Here is a 22208-nt window from a genome sequence, read left to right as displayed (position 1 = left end):
AGCACACACAGCACACACAGCACAGCACAGCACACACAGCACACACAGCACACACAGCACAGCACAGCCCAGCACAGCACACACAGCACAGCACACACAGCACAGCACACACAGCACACACAGCACAGCACACACAGCACAGCGCAGTGCACACAGCACACACAGCCCAGCACAGCCCAGCACAGCACAGCACAGCACAGCACAGCACAGCACACACAGCACACACAGCACAGCACAGCACACACAGCACAGCACACACAGCACAGCACACACAGCACACACAGCCCAGCACAGCCCAGCACAGCACAGCACAGCACAGCACACACAGCACAGCACACACAGCACACACAGCACAGCACACACAGCACAGCACAGCACACACAGCACAGCACACACAGCACACACAGCACAGCACACACAGCACAGCACACACAGCACAGCACAGCACACACAGCACAGCACAGCCCAGCACAGCACACACAGCACACACAGCACAGCACACACAGCACAACACACACAGCCCAGCACAGCACACACAGCACACACAGCACAGCACACACAGCACAGCACACACAGCCCAGCACAGCACAGCACAGCACACACAGCACACACAGCACACACAGCACACACAGCACACACAGCACAGCACACACAGCCCAGCACAGCACACACAGCACACACAGCACAGCACACACAGCACAGCACACACAGCACAACACACACAGCCCAGCACAGCACACACAGCACAGCACACACAGCACAGCACACACAGCACAGCACACACAGCCCAGCACAGCACACACAGCACAGCACACACAGCACACACAGCACAGCACACACAGCACAACACACACAGCCCAGCACAGCACACACAGCACACACAGCACAGCACACACAGCCCAGCACAGCACAGCACAGCACACACAGCACACACAGCACAGCACACACAGCCCAGCACAGCACAGCACACACAGCACAGCACACACAGCACAGCACACACAGCACAGCACACACAGCACACGCAGCACAGCACACACAGCACACACAGCACACACAGCACAGCACACACAGCACAGCACACACAGCACAGCACAGCCCAGCACAGCTCAGCACAGCACCAATACCTCCTGACCCTGTATCACCTGCAGAGAGTGAAGTCCCACTTGTGCTGTGTTAGACCTCCCTGTAGTGTGTTGCTGCACTCTTTCAGCTTGCAGGAAGGGACTCAAAGCACCTGAAAAACACCCTGGGACTGGCACAGAGGTTTGGAAGTCATCAGCTTTCCAGCCAGTGGCTGTGGTTTGAGGGTGTCGTGCCTAAGCTTCACCTTAACTTTAGGCATAACAGCATTTGCCCTTCTAAAGGCTGTTCAATTTTCCTCATTTATAAAGACCCTAGAGGTGTGTGCCATGTGTAAGGTTGCACAAAAATCTTCACCAAGCAGTGGGTTTCATGTCATTTTGCACCTGAGCCTTTCTGTAGCATTTTCTGGGAAAGACAAACTATCTTTTCTGCCCAAAATTACTCAATAGGAAAACCAATTCTCAAGTCACCGAGACAAGGAATGCCCTGAAATTACAACAGCTCACTGGAGTACATAAGAGACCTTTCTGGCAAGCAAATATGCACTTCTTGCAAAATGTGGCATCAGCACATGTCAGTATCTCAGCATTTAGTCACACCTTTGACTGAAAAAGAAATTAGAAGAATGACAGAAAAAGCCCAAAATCCAACCTTAGAAAAAAAACAACAAAAAGAACCAATTACCTAAAACAAAACCAACCACATGGAAAGACTTTCCCCTCCCTTTTCAAAGAGATTATTGTGAATAAAAATACAATGTGGTGATTATGTGGACACTTGGCAGAGACAACAGCTAGTGTTTGTGTAGGAAAACAGCAATAAGTAAAAAGTTGTGGTTAGTCATGTAGAGACACAATTCTTCATCCTTTTTCAGTGGCTTTAAAGTCTGCTTTGGCCTTACCATGTTTTAGGAATAATTTGCTTTAGTGATCTGCTCTGTTGGAATTTCATTTTAGTGTTAAAACTGTTTGAGCTTTCAGCCCCCATTCCTGGCAGCAAGCTGTTTTGCTTTCTGATTCGATGGCTTTTGTCTTAGTGTTGCAGTATTCCACCCCTCCTCCTCCCAAGCTTTTAATCATGACAAATCTTCTAAATGCAGACAACTTTTTAATCTCATCCAGCATCTTCTGGTTTTCCTGTCTGAGTTAGCCTTTGTGCCAATTTCATCCTACAAGCTGTGATGAGCAGCTGCTGCAAGCACTCCCTGATGCTGTAGGTGGGCTCAGAGACATGCAGTGCCAGAGCTGAACTCAGTGCTAGGAAGTGTCAGGCACAGGATGAGCAGAGACATCCAATTTATTCAATGGATTTTGCTAAGTCAGGCCTAGGAACAAGGATCAGAGCATCATTTGTACTGTGCCACTGATAACATGATAAAGCACATGTTCTGTTTTCTCCCAGGGCTGGAAAGTCTGTTTCTCTTTACCAGATACAATGTATTTTTTAAAATTACAACATAGAATAGAGCAGTTCCAGAAAACCAAGAGCAGGAGAAAATTCATAAATGTCTCCCTGGATATTCCTAAAAGTAGAATTACATTTGTGGAGTTTTCAGACAGCAAATGAAACACACCATCCAATAGCCTATATAGTATTGGACAAGAGTTCTGTGTTGGGATCAAAATGTTTTTACCTGACATTTCTGAGTCACCCTGCCCCAGCTGATGTGAGGAGGGGGGATGGTGAAATCAAAACTGGTAGCAGCAGGGGCAAGCGCTAAATCAGATATTTAAGACAACAGGATCATGTGCAAAGGAATTTCTTTTTGTCCCATGATTGTGTTTCAGAGAGAGGCCAAACACTCACGGAGAGGTTCTGCCCCAGTCCATATGCACATTCCTAGTCCTCCTCCACCCCAGGAGCAGGTGTAAATCTGGACTGAAGTGAGGTGCTAATACACTAGGATAGAAACTGCTTAGCTGAAACAAAGCACTAAATCTTACCTTCCCAACTTCCACTGCATAATTAATTTCTTAATAACGCTTCACAAAATGGTGTGGGTTGGGTTGGAAGGGACCTTAAAGATCATCTCATTCTACCCCACTCCCATGGGCAGGGACACCTTCCACTATCCAGGTTGCTCCAAGCCCATCCAACCTGGCCTTAGACACTTCCAGGGATGGAGAATCCACAGCTTCTCTGGGCAACCTGTTCCTCAGCACCTCCATTAGGAAAAATTTATTTCACTATTTAATCTAGTGAACCCTTTAAACCTGCTCTCTTTCAATGTAAAGCTATTACCCCTTGCTTATCAGATAACCACCTGTAACTGGATTATTATATTCTGAAATTAAATGCCTGTCCTGTTTGCCTTTTAATAGATTTTCCAATAGGTGGCATATCAGTTTATCTGCATTCTTCACTTTAACAGCATTGCATGTCACAGTTTGGTGACCCTTTAGGAGATTCAGCTTTGGCAATAACCCACTGAATGGAGAATTGTGGAGGAGCATTATGTAATAAGTGGCTACTGGCCATAAAATGTCAAATTTTAAAAGCCTGACTTTATTCCTGATGTAATTCTGTCAGTTTCAATGGTTTGTGCCAGGGCTGTTTGGTTTGAACCTGAATGTGTAAAAGGAAAGCAGTAATTTCCAGTCTCAGGTGAACAGTAAAGGATGTAGGTCCTATATTGAGATATATAATAGATGCTTGGATTTTGGTCAATAGTTAGTATTTTAAAAATGAATTGGTTAAACTCTTAATGTAAATGGAGGGGGATTATGAGAGGTGAGGATTTGCACGAAGCTCTTGGAAACCAGCATGGCAATGCTCTTGTTTCTCACTGAGATCACTTATAAAATAAGCGCCAGGTTTTCATACAAACGCTTACGGCTGCCTCGAAGGTAGAGCTGAGCAGTACAACCCAGCTAGCGCGGAGCAGCGTTCCCGGCCGGGGCCGTCACTGGACGCGCTACGGCGCTCCGGGGCACCTAAAGAGCGGCTCCCAATGTACCGACAGACACCGGGGCCCGAAGCAGCACGGGCAGAGCCGGTGCCCCCCGAGGCAGCCGGGGACGGAGCCCGGCGGGGTCCGGTGCCGGCCGCGCTCCCCACGCTCGCACCGCCGCCGGCCCCCGCAGCTGCACGGGGCTCCCGCCGGCAGCCGGGTCACGTGTGCGGGCCGTAATCCCGGCGAGGGGGTGTCGTTACCGGGGAAGGGGGCGGCGGGAGGAGGGGCTGCCGCCGATGAGGGCTGAAGCCGGGAGCGCGGCCGGCTGCGGGCGCCGGAGCCGCGGGCGCCGCTGCGGGCGAGGCGGGGGCTGCGGCCGCGGCCATGGCCTGGCCCTGCATCAGCCGGGTGTGCTGCTTGGCCCGCTTCTGGAGCCAGCTGGACAAGTCCGACCTCTCCGTGCCGCTCACCATCCACAACTACTCGGACATCGAGGAGCAGGAGGACGGGCCGCCCCAGCGCGGCGGGCCCCCTCCGCGGGGCAGCGCTCGCCCGCCCGCCCCGGTGCGCCGCCCTCGGGACCCCGCCGCCGGGAAGCCGAGCGGCCGCAGGAAGAGCCGGGCGGCCGCCGCCGAAGAGCCCTTCGCGGCGGAGACCCAGTACCGGCGGGACTTCAGAGCGTGGCCCCTCCCGAGGAGGGACGACTTTCCCTGGGTCAGCGCCAGTAGCGGCGGCGGCGGCGGGAGGGACGGGGCCGCCCCCCAGCCCGCCCCGGGACGCGCCGCCTGCGCCCTGCCCGGCGGCGGCGGGAGACCGGCGATCGACGGCCCCGAGCAGCTCCGGCCGCGCTCGCAGGCGGACGGCGGCCACACCACCTCCTACAGGTAACCGGGCCCGGCCGGTCCCCGCTCCGCCCCGAGCCGGGGCTGCTCCTGCCGCGGGCGGGGGCCGCTCCTCCGCAGCGCGGGGCGGGGATGCCGGCGGGCGGCCGCGGCGCGGGGGAGCCGCCACCGAGGGGAGGGGGACGGGGGCCGCCGGCGGGCTCAGCCTCTCGCCGAAGCCGCCTTTGCTTTTGGAAATGCTGTCCTTAAAGGCGTCTCTTGTGCCCCGGGCGGGTGCCTGGCCCCGGCAGCCCCTGTGCGTGCCGGGGCAGCGGAGCCGGCCTCGGTGCGCGCCCCCGGTCCGGGAGAGGAGAGAGCTCCATGATGCCGGCCCTGGCGCAGCAGCGCTTCACCCACCCGCTGCCGGGAGGCACGGCACCTCCGACAGCTGCCCGAGTCCCGTCCGTGCCCGAGAGCCGCATCCCTTAGTGCCATCATCGTTTTCCCTTTAAAACTCCTGGAATGCGACATTCAAGGCGAGCCAAATTACAGCCTTAAAAGATTAGTCAGACAAGAAGACATTTTGCAGGATATATCCCCTATGTCATCTAATGGGCAATGGAAAAAATTGTCACAAATCACTTGTCTCAGAACCTTTAAAAATTAAGTGATTTATCTTACTGATGTCTTCCTTTCCCTCTGAACAGTATGAAAGATTACAGATGCTTATTTTTGGGAACAAGCAGTTAGGTGGAATGCACCTAAACCCAACTTCTGTTCTTACTGACATCCTCCATGGAAGGAGAGGGATTTCAGCTTCTACAGTGCTGCTGTTGAATATTGTATCAGTTTCATGTTGTTACCACATGCTCCCTCATAATGATGTTTGGCAGGTTTTAATATACCTATGAGGTATACTAATAGAGTAATTATTTTTATTCTAACTGATTCACAAGTGTTTAGGCACTTATTGCATATTATTATCTACCTAGGGGAAATTTCATCCCTGCAATTCATTAGATTATTTATCACAGTGCTTTTAAGACAAACTGGGTGCCTCGGGGAGGATTACCAGCCTGCACAGCAGCATTGCTTATCCCACTCCTCCTGCACAGGCAGCTATGTGCAGTTAACATGCAGACTGAAAGGATAACTGCAGTGCTTGAATTTATGTGCTTTTTTTTCCTTTGCCACATCTCACAGGACAATCACAGAGTAATTACTGGTTTTGAGGTAAAGCACTGTCAAGTTTCAAACCAGCAAGGAATTATTTCAGAGAAACCTATGTAGAACAAGATTAGCAAGATTCATCTTTCAGAAACATCCATCTCCACCTTGTTGTTGAAGCCTCCCCTGCCTTTTCAGCCTGACTCGAGGGAAGGCTGCATCAGCCTGCACTAGAGCCACAGCTTTCCTGTAGCTGTTCAAGGGCTCACAGTCACTTCTCTCTCCTCCCTTCCCTCTGACTTGTCTGTTCTTACAAAGGCTCTCAACTACTGTCATCAAAGAAAATTTTACAGATCACAGGACAAAGTACTGGCTGGGGCAACATACCAACATGCAAACCAAAACAAATTTTACAAAAAGTAAGACTTCAAGGTAGTTGAGGAACTACTCAGAGCTGAAAGAAGGAGCAGTTAATGGCAAGGATGGAGGCACAAGCCAGGGCAGCCACGCCAGAAGAAAGTTCCCATATAAAACCTTTAGGCTGTTTGAAGGCACAGTAAACAGATGCAGACAGAACTATATAAGTCAAACAATTTTTGCCTTATTCCAGTAATTCCCATATTTTCTTTAGATTCTCATCTGGTACAACATCACATTTAAGTTGCTGTACCACTGAGCACACAGGCTTCACAACGAGCAGCAGGAGAAAAGTTCACAATAGCTTCACAGGCTCCAAGAGTATATTTTCATTTAGTTTTTTTTTAAAGACTAAGCATGTATTTGGCATAGTTACACACATTATTAGTTACACTTGGGGTACTGGGTTTGTATTTGGTAGCTTCAGTGATGGCACTCCTGCAGTCTGAAGCAGAGAAGGGCTGATCACAGCACATCCACCTTTGGTAAGCTGAGCACTCACAACCCACAAGGACATTTCCATGAAAACCACTACAGTTCACTCCTCTCCTCTTACCTTATTTTCCAAAGGCAGCACTGCAGTCTGCAAGCAATTGTCCACTATTCAGGTAGTAGCTGACCAGCACCATTAAGGATTGATATTCTTCATCTGCCTCAGTATCAAAGACCATAAACACCCTCCTTGTTTATTAAACTGTCCCTTGGTGGCCATGCACAGCCCCACTGTGCTCTGGCAACAGGGATCTCCTGACTTCTTGTAGACTGTACTCTCCCAGAGGTGTGAGGGCAGCAGGGAAGGCAGATCACCTGTGGCAGAGGCAGAGCAAGGGGGTTTCTCTTACTGAGGCCCATTGTGTCCTGAGGAGGAGGTTGGTGAACCCCACGATGTCTTTGGGGCAGAAAAAGGAAGAGTGTCCTACAGAGACATGCAGGCAGGGACCGCTGCAGCAGATGGTAGAAAGAAGCAAAGGTATGGGAACACAGCTTTTTGTGAGACAGTCTCACTGCCTTGCTAGGGAGAACATTAGGGAGATTCCCTCCTTTCTGCTTGCAGGAGTATCAGCCTCCCTGTGGGTCAGCCCAGTGAGGAGCTGGGGCAGCCCTGAGGACTGGCTTGTCTGCATGGGAGCTGTGTCCACTCTCCCAAGAAATGGTCATTGGAGTCCTTTGTGCTCCAGGTGCTCCAGCAGGCTCTGTGCACAGCTGGGTCAGCCATGCACTGTGAGACTCCTGGAAGATTGGCTCCTGCAGTGTGGGCACTGCTGGGCAGTAGCCTCCACCTTACATTGTGACTGCCAGCTCTCAGCAGCTGCCTGGGCTTGCTTAGTGGGAAAGACAAATCAAGTGTGTCTTGACCAAGACAATGCAGAAGAGTTGGCTTTGATACCTGGTCCACTCCATGCTTTTAATTGCAATACTGGTTTTCTTGCTTCACTCTATGAGGTGTTGGGATTTCTTTAGATTTTTTTAGTTTGTTTGGGTTTTTTTAATTCAGGAATTTTGACTCTGGCAGCCTGTTGTGTTTGTTTCTGTGAAACACCCAAGTGTAGTGTTGGGTCCCCTGTAACATTCAGCACCATTTGATGTGCTTTTGTGTATGAATGCAATGCTCCTGTGAGCCTTCATTCTGCATTCTGCTAAGCTCAGAAGGAAACACAGCTGCACACAAATCTGTCTGTACATAGTGAAGCTGCTCAGCATGACCTGGCATTTCCCAGAACAAAATAAACCTCTGGGATCAGTGATTGAGACTGGAGGAATCTATGGCCAGAGTAAAGATGAAGGTGGAGGGGGTGTTGGAGCAATACCTGTACTCCTGAGAAAGTGAGGATTTTTTTTGTATTTTGAAATAATAACTGTATAAAAGGTGGAAGGACAGCACAACTGCCTTCCCTACAAACTGCCCTACAACTTCCCTGCCCTATTGCCCTGTGTGCCCAAAGATCTTCGGGCAGCTTCTCTCCCTCCAGTCCCTGAATTTTGGCTGGAGTTTTGCAGGGTCTAAATTAAGTCAAACCCAATGGGGGTGCATTGTGGGAGCTCAGGCACGCTCAGGCGCACAGGTTAAGGCAAATCAATACAAGCTGCACTTGAAAGCCTAAAATGGGATGTGCTCCAACTGTGAAAAGATCCTGGGGACTGCTGCAGAGGGTTGCAGTAGATTACACCTTACTGATGCTGGAGGAGGCAGAAGAAAGTGCTGAGTGGCCTCTCTGCACCTTCCCAAGGGTTTGTCCTTTGGTGTCACAGAAGTGACTTCTCCCTTCAGCAGTAAATTGCAGGTGCTGTGTACTTTTGGCTTTGCACACCATTAATTGTAGTACTAGGTCTTGATTGCGTTTAGCAGACAGTCTAGAAATAGAGAAGTGCTTTACTTAGCTCCCTTAACAGAGAGTGAGAGAAACTGGTGCTGTCAGCATCCTCACCTGGCTCTGCTCTCTGGATGTCATCTTCTTACCTTGTTAGAAGGCAACAGGGATGAAGGCACAGCTTCTCTGTCAGGGCCAGCACTGCTGGGAGGAGAACCCTGTTCAAGGTTCAGCTATGCTATAAATCACTGCAGACATCAGTTCTCCCTTCAGTAACCTGCCAGCTTTTGGAAAACACTTCAGGTATGTAAGTGAAAATGTTGCAGCAGAGCTGTGAGCAGTTGTTTTGCCTCTTTTCCTATCATTTTTACTTGAATTGGCACTTGGGGAACTGGGAGATGACTGCAAATTTCTGCACACACATACAGTGCACGCCCTGAGCAGAGCCCAATCTCTGCAGCTGGGGTTTCCATGACAGGTATTTTGAGCAGGTGTAAGAGTCAAGAGCACTCAGCTTGTTTGCACCTGGGAAGCACAGCAGTGAATAACACCAAACTGGGGCCTTGAGATCAGGAGGGTTTCCTGCTCACCCAGAGTGACCCATGTTGTTCTGATGAAAAGAAACCTCATAAAGAGCTGGAATAATTAAGAGGAAAGGTGTCTGTTATGTCATTGCTCATGATTTTTGGGGATAGCAGGTGGAAGATACCTCAGCAAACTGAATTCCAGTCCTCTTGTACAAATATTCAGCACATGCCATTCCATGACCATGCAGCAGACATCCCTGACCAGGAGGGATAGCACAGAGTGAAGGCTTTTCCCCATACCTATGGATGCACTCAGTGTGTGTTACTAGGCTGCCTGAACATTCATCTGCCTTCAAACAGTGCTTGTGTAGAAAAGCAAAGTGAACCCTGGTGACTGCTTCACTCTGAAAAGCATCTTATTATTTTGCTGTGCAGAAAGCAGAGAAAATATCTGAGCTTGTGTTCAGCAATGTGTGGGATCAGAGCAGGCACCTGAGCCTGCAGGGTTAATAGTACTGTGTATGAGGAGCTCCATCCTTGATCCAGCAAGATCTTTAAAGGCATGCTTATCCTTAATAATAGCAGTAAATCTTTTATAATCAAGGCTTACAGTTATCTTTACATTCTTAAGTATCTCGCTGCTTGGGGAAATTAATACTCAAGCCCCTGATTTTTGTGCTATTTAAGAAGTAAGCTTGCTTGGTGCAGGCATTGGGATGGATCCAGAGAGTGCCACTGTGCACTGCATAGCCTGGCTGGGGCAGAGAGGGCTTGGAGGGGCACAGGGGTGTGTGAGAGAGACACAGTGGGGTGGGAATAGAGAGGGTGTCTGTTGTGCAAGCTGTGCTGTAGAACTGACATGTGGGATTCAAAGATGTTCCTTAAAGTAGGAGGCATTTCCTCCGCTTAAAGTCCATTCAGACTTATGTTAGAGTGAAAGAATGGAAAATGGGTGGATGGCAGAAGTCAAGACCCTCAGACCTACCCACACATCCCCAGTCACATAGTTCTGATAAAGGAGAAGCAGCTGCCTGTCCTGTCACACCAATGTAAGTGCTCATTCTTTGAGCATCTGCCTATGAGCAAAGCAACTCCCTAAAACTCACCCTAAGATAACAGTTTGAATCTTAGGGTTTTTGTCTTGTGCTTTCATTCAAGTCTTTTGCTGTTGCTTCCTTCTTGTGACTTAGGGACAGCTCCAGGTACTGCCTGACCTTACTGGGGGTGAGAGTTGAGACAGGAGATATCCAAGTGGCTTCTGCTTTCCTCCTCTGTAATTCCTGTGTGCTGGTCTGTCTTTCTGCTATGTCTTTTCTCTACCCCTCTATTTTTACCTCTCCTTCAGCCTTTCCCCCATTTCTATCCTCATGCTGGGCTCTTTGGCTGGATAGAAGGATGGGCACAACCTGCCTCTGTGTCTGAGGCTTGGAAGGGCACCCCACCAGTGTCTGACACAGCTCAGAGGAGAAGCAGTTCAATGGCTCCATTGTCCAGGAGGGCTCCTGACTCTGTCATGCAGAGCTCTCACTGTAACATCTGCAATCCTCCATTTGCCAGGAGACATCATAGCACCTCCCTGACCTGTGGAGGGCTTTGCCAACAAGTGGACTTAGCCTGTCCCTTGGGAGAGCACTGCTGAACACCCAGCTCTGCCTGGGCAAACCAGAACAGCCCTGACCGTAGTCTGTGAAGAGCTGTGTTGCAAACAGGGAGACATTTCACACCCCACACCTTCAGGCAAAACCTCTCCCACACCAGTCTGCCTTCCCCAGGGGACATCTAGAGTAGTTTGTACTTTCAAAAGAAAATAACAGACAGCCCAAGCTGTGCACACAAGTTTCCTTCTAAAAGGAAATTTGGAAAAATGTTCATGGTGCTGTTTAATTGTCACTGGTGTGCTGGGTATGAGAAGGAAGAGGGGAGAAGAATGAACACAGACTAGGTCAGGCAGCATAGCTCTGAGTTATGGTCAGCTATACAGAATGAGCCTTTTTCTCCAATTCTTATATAAGAAATATTATGCAGTGGCTCAGAACCACCAGTGATAATTAATCATGGGAAGCAAACTGTGACATAAAGATGAGGTACTAAAATGACAACTGCTCTGGCATTGGTGCTCCATGACTATCAATGCTGAAGATAAATCTGTATGGAAACAGCAGTCCCAGCACTGCAAACAGCACTGTTGGCATTCCCACTGCCTCCCTACACCTAACAGAAGTGCCCTTCACCTTGGTGAAATTAAAAAGCTTTCTAGGCTAGATTTTCACTAGGTCACTAGTGAAATAAAAAGGATTTTGCAGACAACTTTCTCTGCAAAGCACAAACATTAGTAGGGCACATGAAATGGGGAAAGAGCTGGAGGCAGCACATAGGCTGGTCATTGTGTAGTCACAGCATCCAGCAGCTCGAGCTGCAGCAGCAGGAGACACTGTGGCTGGAAAGAACAGAAGGACCAATCCCAAATGCATCATTGCCAGATCATACCCTGAAGTCTGCAGGGCCATGCTGGTGAATGATGGTGGGGCCATCTCTCCTGCCTGGCCCCTGTCTCAGCTGTTTGACATCCTGGTACAGGCAGTCCTGCTCACCCGGGGGGAGGTGGCTCATAAACAGCAGCTCAGTGCAGCAGCTCTCATCAGTGCTGGGCTTCATCACAACACCCTGGTAATTACCAGTCCAGTGCTGGTTTGTCTTTGTTTCTAGCCTATGCATTATTTGTACTCCCACTTGCTCCATCTCTCACCACCACAGGGGTTAAACTGTCCCAGCAGGCCACAAGCCTCCCTCTCCACACTGCACTGATTCAGACCTTCCCCTGCAGACACATCCCCACACATTACAAAAGAAATGCCTTTTCTCAAGCTCTATTAACAGATTTTGAGAAAGAGCAAAGAAAAGCAGTGATTTATATGATCAAAGCACTGGGGCAACCCACTGGCAAAAAGCTGCTTCTTAATTATTCCTAGAGTGAGTTAGAGGTAAAGAAACAGCAGTACATAAAAACCAGCCCTTCCCTTTTGATCACTGCTGTTTTAAAACCTGTGTGCTACTCAGGAGATCTTTCTCTTTCACAACCCCAATGGTTTAGTACCTCAGCTACCACCACGTCATTTCTGTTCATGGAGATCAAAAATCTCACCTCTAGGCTGCAAGAGTGGAGGACAAAACAGAACCTCAGGAGAGCCTGGTCACTGAGTTCTGGCCTGGAGGCTACCTTCCCTCCACTGCAGGTCCTTGCAGTCCCAAAGTACCCTGACAGCTGCTCTGCCTAGGCACAGGGGGAGGAGGAGAGGGGTGCAGCAGGAAGGATGAAGATCATGGTCTCCAGCAGCAACAGTCAGTCTTACATATTCACCCCCAGCAGCAGCTGGATGTCACACTACACAGGGTGCAAAGGGGGAGACAGTCACTAATCTTGTCAATTAACATCTTAAACTAAGTAACATTAAAAACAGGTCATTCCTCTTCCCCAGGCTTTGCTCAGATTGACTCCACTGATGACTCCAAGACTGATATTTGGGCTTGTGTTCTTTCTGACTCTTGGCTATGCAGCTGGAGATGGGAATACAAGCTTATGTGTCCTGCAAGCTTAGTAGCAGAGCAAATTTAGTTAGCTGCACTTTCTTGACCAAATGTTATAATATTCCTTTCTTGTGTTAAGTACCTCAGCTCCCAAAAGGAGTCAAGCTAAGTTGTCTCTGTTTTGCTCTGCCCCTCACTTTTGGCTCAGAGTTCTGGGTTCCCCCAGAGCAAAATCCCAGTTCCAAACCAGAAATGTTGCTGTGATGTGGGCCACGACTGCATCTGCCCTTATGTTTCTGATTCTATGGGGAGCATTTCCTCAGTGCATGTAGGTGCCTCAAAAATAGTTTTGACTATCCAGGCTGAGAGGAGAATGGTTTGACTTCCAGCCAAAATGAGGGTCTTGTGATCCAAAAGGACTGTGCTTGGGGGCCTGCCAAATCAGCAAATGATCTGCTATAAAGCATTGAGACAGAGTTGGCTGCACAGGCAGGCAGCACAGTCATTCATTGAAAGCTGGAGACACACTCCATTGCAGCAGGGAGACCAGTCAGCACGGGGATGAATGGCTAGGAATCAATGCCACCAGCATTCCTGAGGAAATGGGGCTTTATGTGGAGCAGCAGGTTCCAGTTCCTAGAAACTGTGGGGAGGTAACTGATGGTTTTGTACCATTTTGCTGCTATTTTGCCCACTAGCTGTGTCCTCTCTCTGGCTGTGCAGCAGGACAGAGGTCAGATTTAGCTCTGCTTTCATTCACATCTGGGATTCCCTGCTGAAAGCTTGCCTTCTTGGGGCATTGCTTGGCCCAAATCACCTTTCTTCTAAAGTGCTGCCTTATCCTGAGGTGTGACAGGAAGGGAGCAGGAATGCCAGCACCAGCACCAGGGATGCTGCATGGGCACTCACCTGAGGCATCAGGGATGCTGCGTGGGCACTCACCTGAGGCACCAGGGATGCTGTGTGGGCACTCACCTGAGGCACCAGGGATGCTGCGTGGGCACTCACCTGAGGCACCAGGGATGCTGTGTGGGCACTCACCTGCTGCCTGAGCAGGCCCAAACAGCGTGGTGCAGAGAAGGCAGAAGGTGGCAGCTCAGGACAGCAAGAACAAACTGATGGATTATAAACAAGATTTGCAATGCAACACAGACAGCCCTGACAGGGGCCTGGCTTTCCTTTCCAACAGTTCTTCCATAGGACATTGTCCATAATATACTAAAAGGATCAAATCCAAACTACTCATTCTAAAATAACACTTATGCACTTTGAGTTAGAGATTTAAAAGAGGAATTTGCAACTATTATAAATATAGCAAATAGCATGCTTGGGAAAATGAAACTCAGAAAGGCTGTGATCAAAGATAAGCTTGACGCATTAAAACAAGCCTCTGTCTTACCCCTTGATCCTGTATATAAGCAGATAGTAAAATGTGGTTATTGAACCATGGCAGGGGATGAAAATAAGATTGTCACATCTCGGTTAGTCACCTCTCCTTTTGCTACAGAAGCTGCCTGAATTCGTTGCCAGAGATACACTCACAAACAGAACAGACTTCTGTCTTCCTCTGAGCAACAAGACAGCTCAGCTGGCTGCTGCTGCAGCACCCAGAAAGTCCTGATGGCAGGGGCCCTAGTGAGGCCTGTTTGTGACAAGGGGTGCAGGGAATCTGAGGGAAAGCTGCAGAAGGGAGCTGGCAGCTGAACTAAGCAGACCCTGCAATGCTGTTCCTTGGTGCTGCCCCTTTCTCAGTGCAGTCTGTGCATTTCTCAGATGACCCTTGGCTGACTTGTTCTTGGAGCAGCAATGCCTTCTCAGACATCCTCATGCAGATTTAAAGCACTTCCCCCCATCTGAAGGAAAATCATCAGCGTGAGCATCTGCCAGCTGAGACGGTGTCTCCCTCTGGATGCATTTCAGGCTGAGCTGCCACAGCTGTGCAGCACAGCACACACTGCCAAACACTGCTGCTGCTGAGAGAGCCACACTCAGTATGGGAACATCAGCAGGCTCTTGGCTTTTGTGAGGGCAACACATCAGACCTAGGTGTCTTAAAATGTGAGTGGCCAACATGCCAGACAGTGTTTTACATTGTAAGTGGTCTGTGGGCTAGCATGCAAAAAGTAACCCTGACTACTTCTTATCCAGGAGGGAAGCACCAATGACCTCCAGGAAAGAGATATTTTGTAGGAAAAAAAAAAGAGTTAAGTCAGGGAATCCAGTTAGCCCCGTGTGTGCCCTGTTCCATCTTTCAGTCTGGGCTTTCTGAGAGAAACAGGCTGCTAGGCTCAGTTCTTTTATTCAACCCTTGGTATGCCTCAGACAAGTCAGCCTTGCAAGCTGCTTGCATCCCACCTTGCCTTCTGGCTTTGTAACCCTCTGAAGTACCCTGTGATAATGTTGTCTTTTACAAGTTCTTCTGTCTCGACAATCTCATTTCAGACAAGAGTATCGCCCATGGACTGGAGCAAAACCATCCAAGCCTATAAAGTCAAAACAAGGTTTCATTCTCCCAGAAGACCATTTTGTTCAAGAGACAAGCTACAAGGCAGACTTTAAGGTAATTAGCCATTTTTAAAAATCCTAAAGTCAATGTGAATAATGCCCAAAGTGCACATCTGGAACTCCTCATATTTGATTGCTGAGGTGCAATTAGGATGAGGCCACATCCTTGTGGACAACTGTTTTGTCTCTGCCCATTAGGTAATGTGGCCATCCCTTCCCTTCAGAAAGGCATGCTAGACAATGTCATACTGCAACTGATCATAATTCAGCCCAAGACAAAGGTTTTAAACTGGAAAGAAGTTCAAGATTTAAAATTCCCTCCGTTGGACACCATATGTACAAGGTGTGTGCCATCACCCCTCTGTGTGTAAGGTGCCATTGACACCTCCTGCACTAACTTGCAGCAGTCAGTGGGGACTAGCACCAGGCTTGCAGAGTGAGATTTGGCCTCTGGGCACAGGTGTTTGCCTGGGGATCTTTGCAGATCACTGCCTAAGGAACAGCACCTGCCCAGACAGCACAAAACTCCCCCTTGCTGGTGTGGGCAGAAGCTGCCCCCAGTATAAATGCCAAGGAGGACACATGAACAGCTGCACAGCTCTGAGACTTCCTTGGGATTTTCCTGTGAGTCTCTACAATTTTTTTCTGTGAGTTTCTCTATACCAGCAAAGATAATTTTCTTGCTGTGAAATACAGGTGCTGTTGAAAATCCCATGAGGAAACATTCTGGGCTCAGCATTTTCCCTGACAGGGCCCCCCACACTCCCCATCCCCAGAAGAAAGGGAAGTGCACACTGACAAGGCTCTGTTTTAGCTGCTTTTTGCATTAAACCACCAAAGAGAACAGCACAGGAATTGTTCACAGGCTGCACTGAATGAGTCAGAATGCAGAGCTAGGGCTGGGGCTGAACTCCCCAGCCACAGTGAGCTGTGCCAGCAGAGGTAGCAGCAGCTACTCCAGGGCCACATGTGCAAAGTAAATCTTTGCCTTGGAGGAGACAAGGAAGAAGTGTTTAATCAGCAGACAGTCAAGTGCCTCCTCCGCAGAGGATTGCTGGCACACTGCTGCAACAAGGCTCAGGATGGGTATAGCCAGCTCTGCTGAAAGTGGGACAGTGACCTCAGGCAAAACTGAATGTGCAAACCTCACCAAAACTTCCTCCTTGCTCTGAATAGCCTGGGCTGTTTACTGAGGTGCAGTGATGAGGATACACCTTGCATTTAACCCATTAACCTTGTATTTGACCCTTGTTAATTTAATTTTGCATTTTGACCCTAGGGAGTAAAAATATGGTGGTTTCCAGTTTGTCAGTTGGGATGCAAAGAAGGGGGTTCCACATAAACCCCTGAAGGTCCCTATCCCAGTTCTTGAGGAAGAGAAAGAGAAGACTAGAATTCTAGACAGAAACACATGCTACCAAGGCCACTGCTCTCTGAACCATGCAAGCAAAGGTCCCACCTCCTGGAGCCCCAGGGCACCATCACAGTCTGTCTAACAGACAGCATGGCAAAGGTGTAGCCAGGAATGAAGATGGTGCCAAGAAGTCACCAGTTCAAAGAGAAGTCACTTCTCCCTGGTTCACACCTGGCCCTTAGGATTTTCCCCTCTCACCTGGAGCCCTGGCTTTGCCAGACATGGGAATCAGGTTTCTGGTGTGTCCTGACAGCCAGCATGCAGGACTCAGGCTGCTGGCTCTCCCCAGCCACTGAGCTGTGCATATGTTTTTTATGACATTGCACTTGTTCCTTGGTGTGTCAGATGCATCCCCAGAGGAATGGAAAAATCAGAACAATGAAACAACATCAACCAGAGATCAATAGCTTTCCCTGTACTCTCTTTGTCTGTAGTTTTGCACTTCTTTCTCTGCTTGGATGGTGCCATCAGCATAGCCAGCAGAGCTTTCAACCCTTTCATGTTTTATGGCCAGACTCACCCTGAGTCCTGGGCTGGATGCACATCTACAGCCAGTCCTATATAAAATCCTTTGAGTTTTCAGCATTAGGGATGACAGAAGCATCCAGGTGTCCTTCATGCTTCAATACAACCACAGGGGCTGCATATTGCATGAAATTCTGATTCCACAGTCATCAGAGAAAGCGACCATTGTTATCTCTGCCTTTCCTCCAGGCGTGAGAAGTTTACATTCTTATCCAAGTCCTTGCAGTTTAACAGCCTGGCATCTCCAGAAACCAGTTTGTCTCCTTTGGGTCCTCCAGGTCTGCGCCTCTCTTCACAGCAGACGTGGGCTGTGGCCCCGTAAAGCATTACAGTGGAACATTTTGATGGAGCCTGGATGGCATTCTCCAAAAGCTTGACGACCAGACACACACCACTGTAATTCCTCTCACTTCAATCCGGCACTATCCAGCAGTGAATTTGTTGTGGTGCTTGCAGAGTGTTTGCCAGCATCACACCTGCCCTTGAACCAATCTCACTGATGCCCAGCACGGGCTAACACCTGGGCATGGTTACAGGGAGAGCAGATAGATCCTCACAACACCCCAGGCCCCTCAAACTCTTGACAGTTGTATCCTGTGTCACACTAATGTGCTTTTCTCCCTTCCTCACCCCTCCAGATCCCAGAGGTGAAGACCAGGTTCTCCCCCAACCCTTCTGCTGTTTTCCAGGCGCCATCACGGATCCTCAACGTGTGAACCTGGACCCTCCTCACAGCCAGGCAGCTCAAACCTGGAGTTTGTTAGAGATGTACCACTATGCAATTTTCATGAGGAGCATTAAGATCAAAGGCCCGGTGTTACCAACAGCAGCTCCAGTGATTAATGACATGCACACACACTTTCTGTTCACACAACAAACTGCAAAGCTTGGTTCAGAGCTGGCACAGCACGCTGCAAGCAGTGACCTAGTTTTTCACAGGAGCAGGTTCATTACTATGCCAGCTGGCGTCACATTAGGAGATTGACTCTGGGCACAAAGGCAGGATTGCAGGCAGCAGCCCCACTCACAAATACACAGGGTAGGAGGGAAAACGGGTGCAGGCAGGATGGATAATTAAAACCCAAACCAGATTTATTTAGCAACACCCTCTAAGTAGGCCACTGAAAGAGAGGGAGTAGTCTGGCTGACTTCTGAGCTTCCTGGGGGGGTTTGGGAGTAGGACCTGAGATGGCAGCACCAGAAAGCACAGCTTCAAAGGGGCTGCTCTGAACTTCCAAAGTTGTTTTAGAAGCTGGAGGAAGCCAATGTCATTGAACTCTAAAATAAATCTGGCACGTGCAGTGTCCTGGGCCTTTAAGGCTGGGAAGCTGGATAGTTCCAAAATTGGGGAGCTGATGCAGGAGCAAGAGAGGACTGAACTCCAGGAGACAGCCCTGACAGCAGTGCACCAGGCTGGTGTGGAGAGGAGTGCATGGATACAGCCAGGCACCCACCAGTACTCTCCAGAGGATCTAAGATACTTACATAACTTGTATAGCTGTAAATATTGTACATGGATTTTACCTAAAGCAATTTGTGATCCTTTAATGAAAAGGATATGCTTATACTTTTAATAAATGTTAACTCTTTGCATATGCAAGGTGGAAAATATTGCCTTGAAATTCCTCAATTATCGCCTGTATATTGGTAATGCTAATGCTAGGAACAACCACAAGTGAATGTTACTTAGATATTCTTCTTAAAGAGAAATGTAATGTAGAATGTAAGCCATCTGTCATTTCTGAGATAGGCCGTTCCAAGTGTCATTGTTCTGAAGCTGATTTTTTTAGACTGCTGCACATTTAACTTTTGCTGAGGTACATGTGTTTTAAGAAACCATTTTTTTTAGCCTTTGTTCATCAAGACTTTACAATTTCTATTTCGATAACTTATGCAATATAATTAGTCTACTGCTTATTTAATGGATTTACTAATTATTTTGGAAAAAGAAATTGAAAAACTTTTACTTTGTGTTTGCAACACATGTGTGTTGTCCAGAACAAGGGAAACTATCCTCAGACTTGAACAGTGATCAGATCCTCATTCATCTGTAATAAAACAGACTTTTACACAGGAGGATTTTTTCTTAACCTTCTTACTAGCTGAAGTCTAAGACAAATTTAATGAACTTTGGGGATTCTGCTAAAATGAATGCATTGCTGATAATTCCCATAAGAACAATTTTTGGGCTGTTGGCATGTGAATTATACTTGCAATACATGCAGACAGCATCTGCTCACTGCATTATGAGGGAATTTAATGGTGCCATCCCTGCTCACCACAGTGGGGCCCAACACAACCACCAGAGCAGGGAGCACCTGCAGTGAGCTGCATTTGGCTGGGACAAGGGATGGCTCATCCCACACTCATCCTTGGAGAAACCTGCAGTAATCCCAGTGCTTGCCAAAACAATTTTTCAGGAAATTAATTTTTCAGGAAATTCATTTGAAGCATTCAAATTGTGCTAAAAGAAGTTTTGCATGTTAGATGTTTCTAAGAATTCAATCTGCTTGTTTAATCTCTTTATAATGTTTTTTAACAGTTTTGTTGAAACAATTTAAGTTCATTTCAATCCTGGACTTTATTAACAGCAAGGAAAAAAAAGTAAAAAGGAAATTGTCTATTATCACTTCTTATTTGACTGTATTTCTTAAAAAAAAAAAGACCCAGGTTTAAACAAATTGGTAATATAATAAGCTTGTATTTTATCAAATGGACTGGATTTAATTTAATAAATTAAAATGTATTTTGGCTATTGGTTCTCTCACATATTTTTGTTGTTGTTGTAAAATACATCTCTCAGGTATTCAACTTTGCAGTACAGTTTGTCACTGCATGACAGCAGGGCACACTGGACACCAAGCAGTGCATCAGGGGATGCATTCAGAGCCATCAGCAGTCAGTTCCTTACCCCTGGAACCTTCCCCCAGGCACAGCCCCCAGCAAGGACAGCCTGAAGGCACACTCAGAGCTGTGGCCCAGCTGCATTCCCTATGAAATGCACAGAGGTTTGATGCACTTTGATGTAGATCCCTTTCTGCAGTACCCACGCTGTGCCCTGTTGTTTCACCTCAGTTTCACTCTGCCATCTCACATAAACCACAGGAAAAGGTGATGGCATTGAATGGTAGAAGAGACCCTGCTTTACAGTTATTCCCAAGAACATTTCAGTCAGTAAAAGTGCTGGAGATACAAGCAGCTTCCCTAGACAGCGCAATAACTCTTCCAGCTATGCCTCAAGAGACTTCCAGGAGAAAGCCAAAGGCTCTCAAGCTGCTGCTCAATGTGCCTGAGCGATGAACAGAAGGAAAAGTGAGCAGGTACTTACCACTGTAAGGTCCAGGGTGATGCCACTGGCTGTCAGTGTCTGCAGCTTACCTGATTTTGTGTGAAAAATGCCCACCTCAGCCACATTGAAAGGTATCACACCAAATTCCTCTGAAGAAGTCAAATCTGCATGAGTTTTGCAGGCTCCAGGGAGTCGTGATGCCAGAATTTCTTCCAACACTGCTCTCACACCAGTATTTGTCTTCCCAATTGCTCTGGGCCCATGTCCAAGTTCCTCAAGGATTTTCGATTGTGAATCACACTGCAAGTAAGGGTTATTTGACACAAAGAAATGTCCTTTAAAAAGGAAGAGTTTACACCTGTAACTTTAGAATTTACTATCTCTAGGGTGACACTGAACCTGCTTGTTTTGTTTAATCCTGCTGACACCTGGCCTGTTGGCATGCTGAAAGGTGAGTTTTGTGGCAGGGAGCAGTGAATACCTGCACTGCCACATGCTCAATGTAAGCTTTGGTGTGGGAAATACACCATTGCTCAGGAGAGTTCTTGTTGTGAACTTGCAAAATTCACAAGCAGCACATTACTGATTTGCTTGCTTTCATAAACTGCACGTTTCTCTGCATTGCACTAATTTCTTTGAGAGAGAACAATCAGATGCAAACCTATCATCACCTCTACCCATTTCCCCTGCCTTGGCCACTGCAGCAATGTCTGATCCTGAGGACCAACGTGGTTTGCCACAAAGGTGTCGTGCAGCCAAGAAAGGCTGTGTTTACTTCCAGGGCAGGAGGCACTTCTGAGGCATTTAGCACTAACACGGAGTTCTGCAGCATTTCCAAAAACAACGGGGCATTAGTCTGCTCACAGACACCCAGGGCTCCTCCCCACGGGGCAGGGGCAACACAGGAGTTTGGTAACTTCGCTTACTCTTTCGGTTCTTGTCCGTGTCAAGTGCCGGCGCCCAGCGCTGGCAGGGGGTGGTGGGGAGGGAGCTGTGGAGGGATCTCTTAGGGGAGGGAGCTGTAGAGGGGTCTCTGTGAGGGGAGGGAGCTGTGGAGGGATCTCTGTGAGGGGAAGGAGCTGTGGAGGGGTCTCTGTGAGGGGAAGGAGCTGTGGAGGGATCTCTGTGAGGGGAGGGAGCTGTGGAGGGATCTCTGTGAGGGGAGGGAGCTGTGGAGGGGTCTCTGTGAGGGGAAGGAGCTGTGGAGGGATCTCTGTGAGGGGAGGGAGCTGTGGAGGGGTCTCTGTGAGGGGAAGGAGCTGTGGAGGGATCTCTGTGAGGGGAAGGAGCTGTGGAGGGGCCTCTGTGAGGGGAAGGAGCTGTGGAGGGGTCTCTGTGAGGGGAGGGAGCTGTGGAGGGATCTCTGTGAGGGGAGGGAGCTGTGGAGGGGTCTCTGTGAGGGGAAGGAGCTGTGGAGGGATCTCTGTGAGGGGAAGGAGCTGTGGAGGGGCCTCTGTGAGGGGAAGGAGCTGTGGAGGGCTCTATGAGGGGAAGGAGCTGTGGAGGGGCCTCTGTGAGGGGAAGGAGCTGTGGAGGGGTCTCTATGAGGGGAAGGAGCTGTGGAGGGGTCTCTGAGGGGAGGGAGCTGGGGGGGTGCGGTCCTCTGTGAGGGGAGGGAACAGTGGGTGGAGTCTCTGTGAGGGGGTCTCTGAGGGGAGGTATTTGAAGAGAATCTCTGTGAGGGAATCTCTGTGAAGGGGTCTCTAAAGGGAGGGAGCAGTGGGGGGTCTCTG

General features: G+C 48.8%; 1 protein-coding gene across 1 annotated transcript; it reads left to right on the top strand.

The window, feature by feature from the left end:
• Positions 1–4360: 4360 nt before the first annotated feature.
• On the top strand, positions 4361–19882 carry MAP6D1 (MAP6 domain containing 1). The gene is made up of 3 exons (XM_058812478.1): positions 4361–4860; positions 15185–15302; positions 17825–19882. The coding sequence occupies exons 1-3, from the start codon at positions 4361–4363 to the stop codon at positions 17900–17902; spliced, it is 696 nt and encodes a 231-aa protein (XP_058668461.1). The 3' UTR covers positions 17903–19882.
• Positions 19883–22208: the final 2326 nt, after the last annotated feature.

This window comes from Ammospiza caudacuta, chromosome 11, assembly GCF_027887145.1.
Source record: "Ammospiza caudacuta isolate bAmmCau1 chromosome 11, bAmmCau1.pri, whole genome shotgun sequence".
In the NCBI taxonomy this organism is placed as follows: domain Eukaryota; kingdom Metazoa; phylum Chordata; class Aves; order Passeriformes; family Passerellidae; genus Ammospiza; species Ammospiza caudacuta.
The sequence above is the reverse complement of the archived record's forward strand: the minus strand, read 5'-3'. Positions and strand labels throughout refer to the sequence as shown.

Coding starts and splice junctions, on each gene's coding strand:
- MAP6D1 (XM_058812478.1), top strand. CDS start 4,361: ATGGCCTGGCCCTGCATCAGCCGGGTGTGCTGCTTGGCCCGCTTCTGG. Junction 4,861..15,184: donor GGCCACACCACCTCCTACAG/GTAACCGGGCCC, acceptor ATCTCATTTCAG/ACAAGAGTATCGCCCATGGA. Junction 15,303..17,824: donor GCTACAAGGCAGACTTTAAG/GTAATTAGCCAT, acceptor TCACCCCTCCAG/ATCCCAGAGGTGAAGACCAG.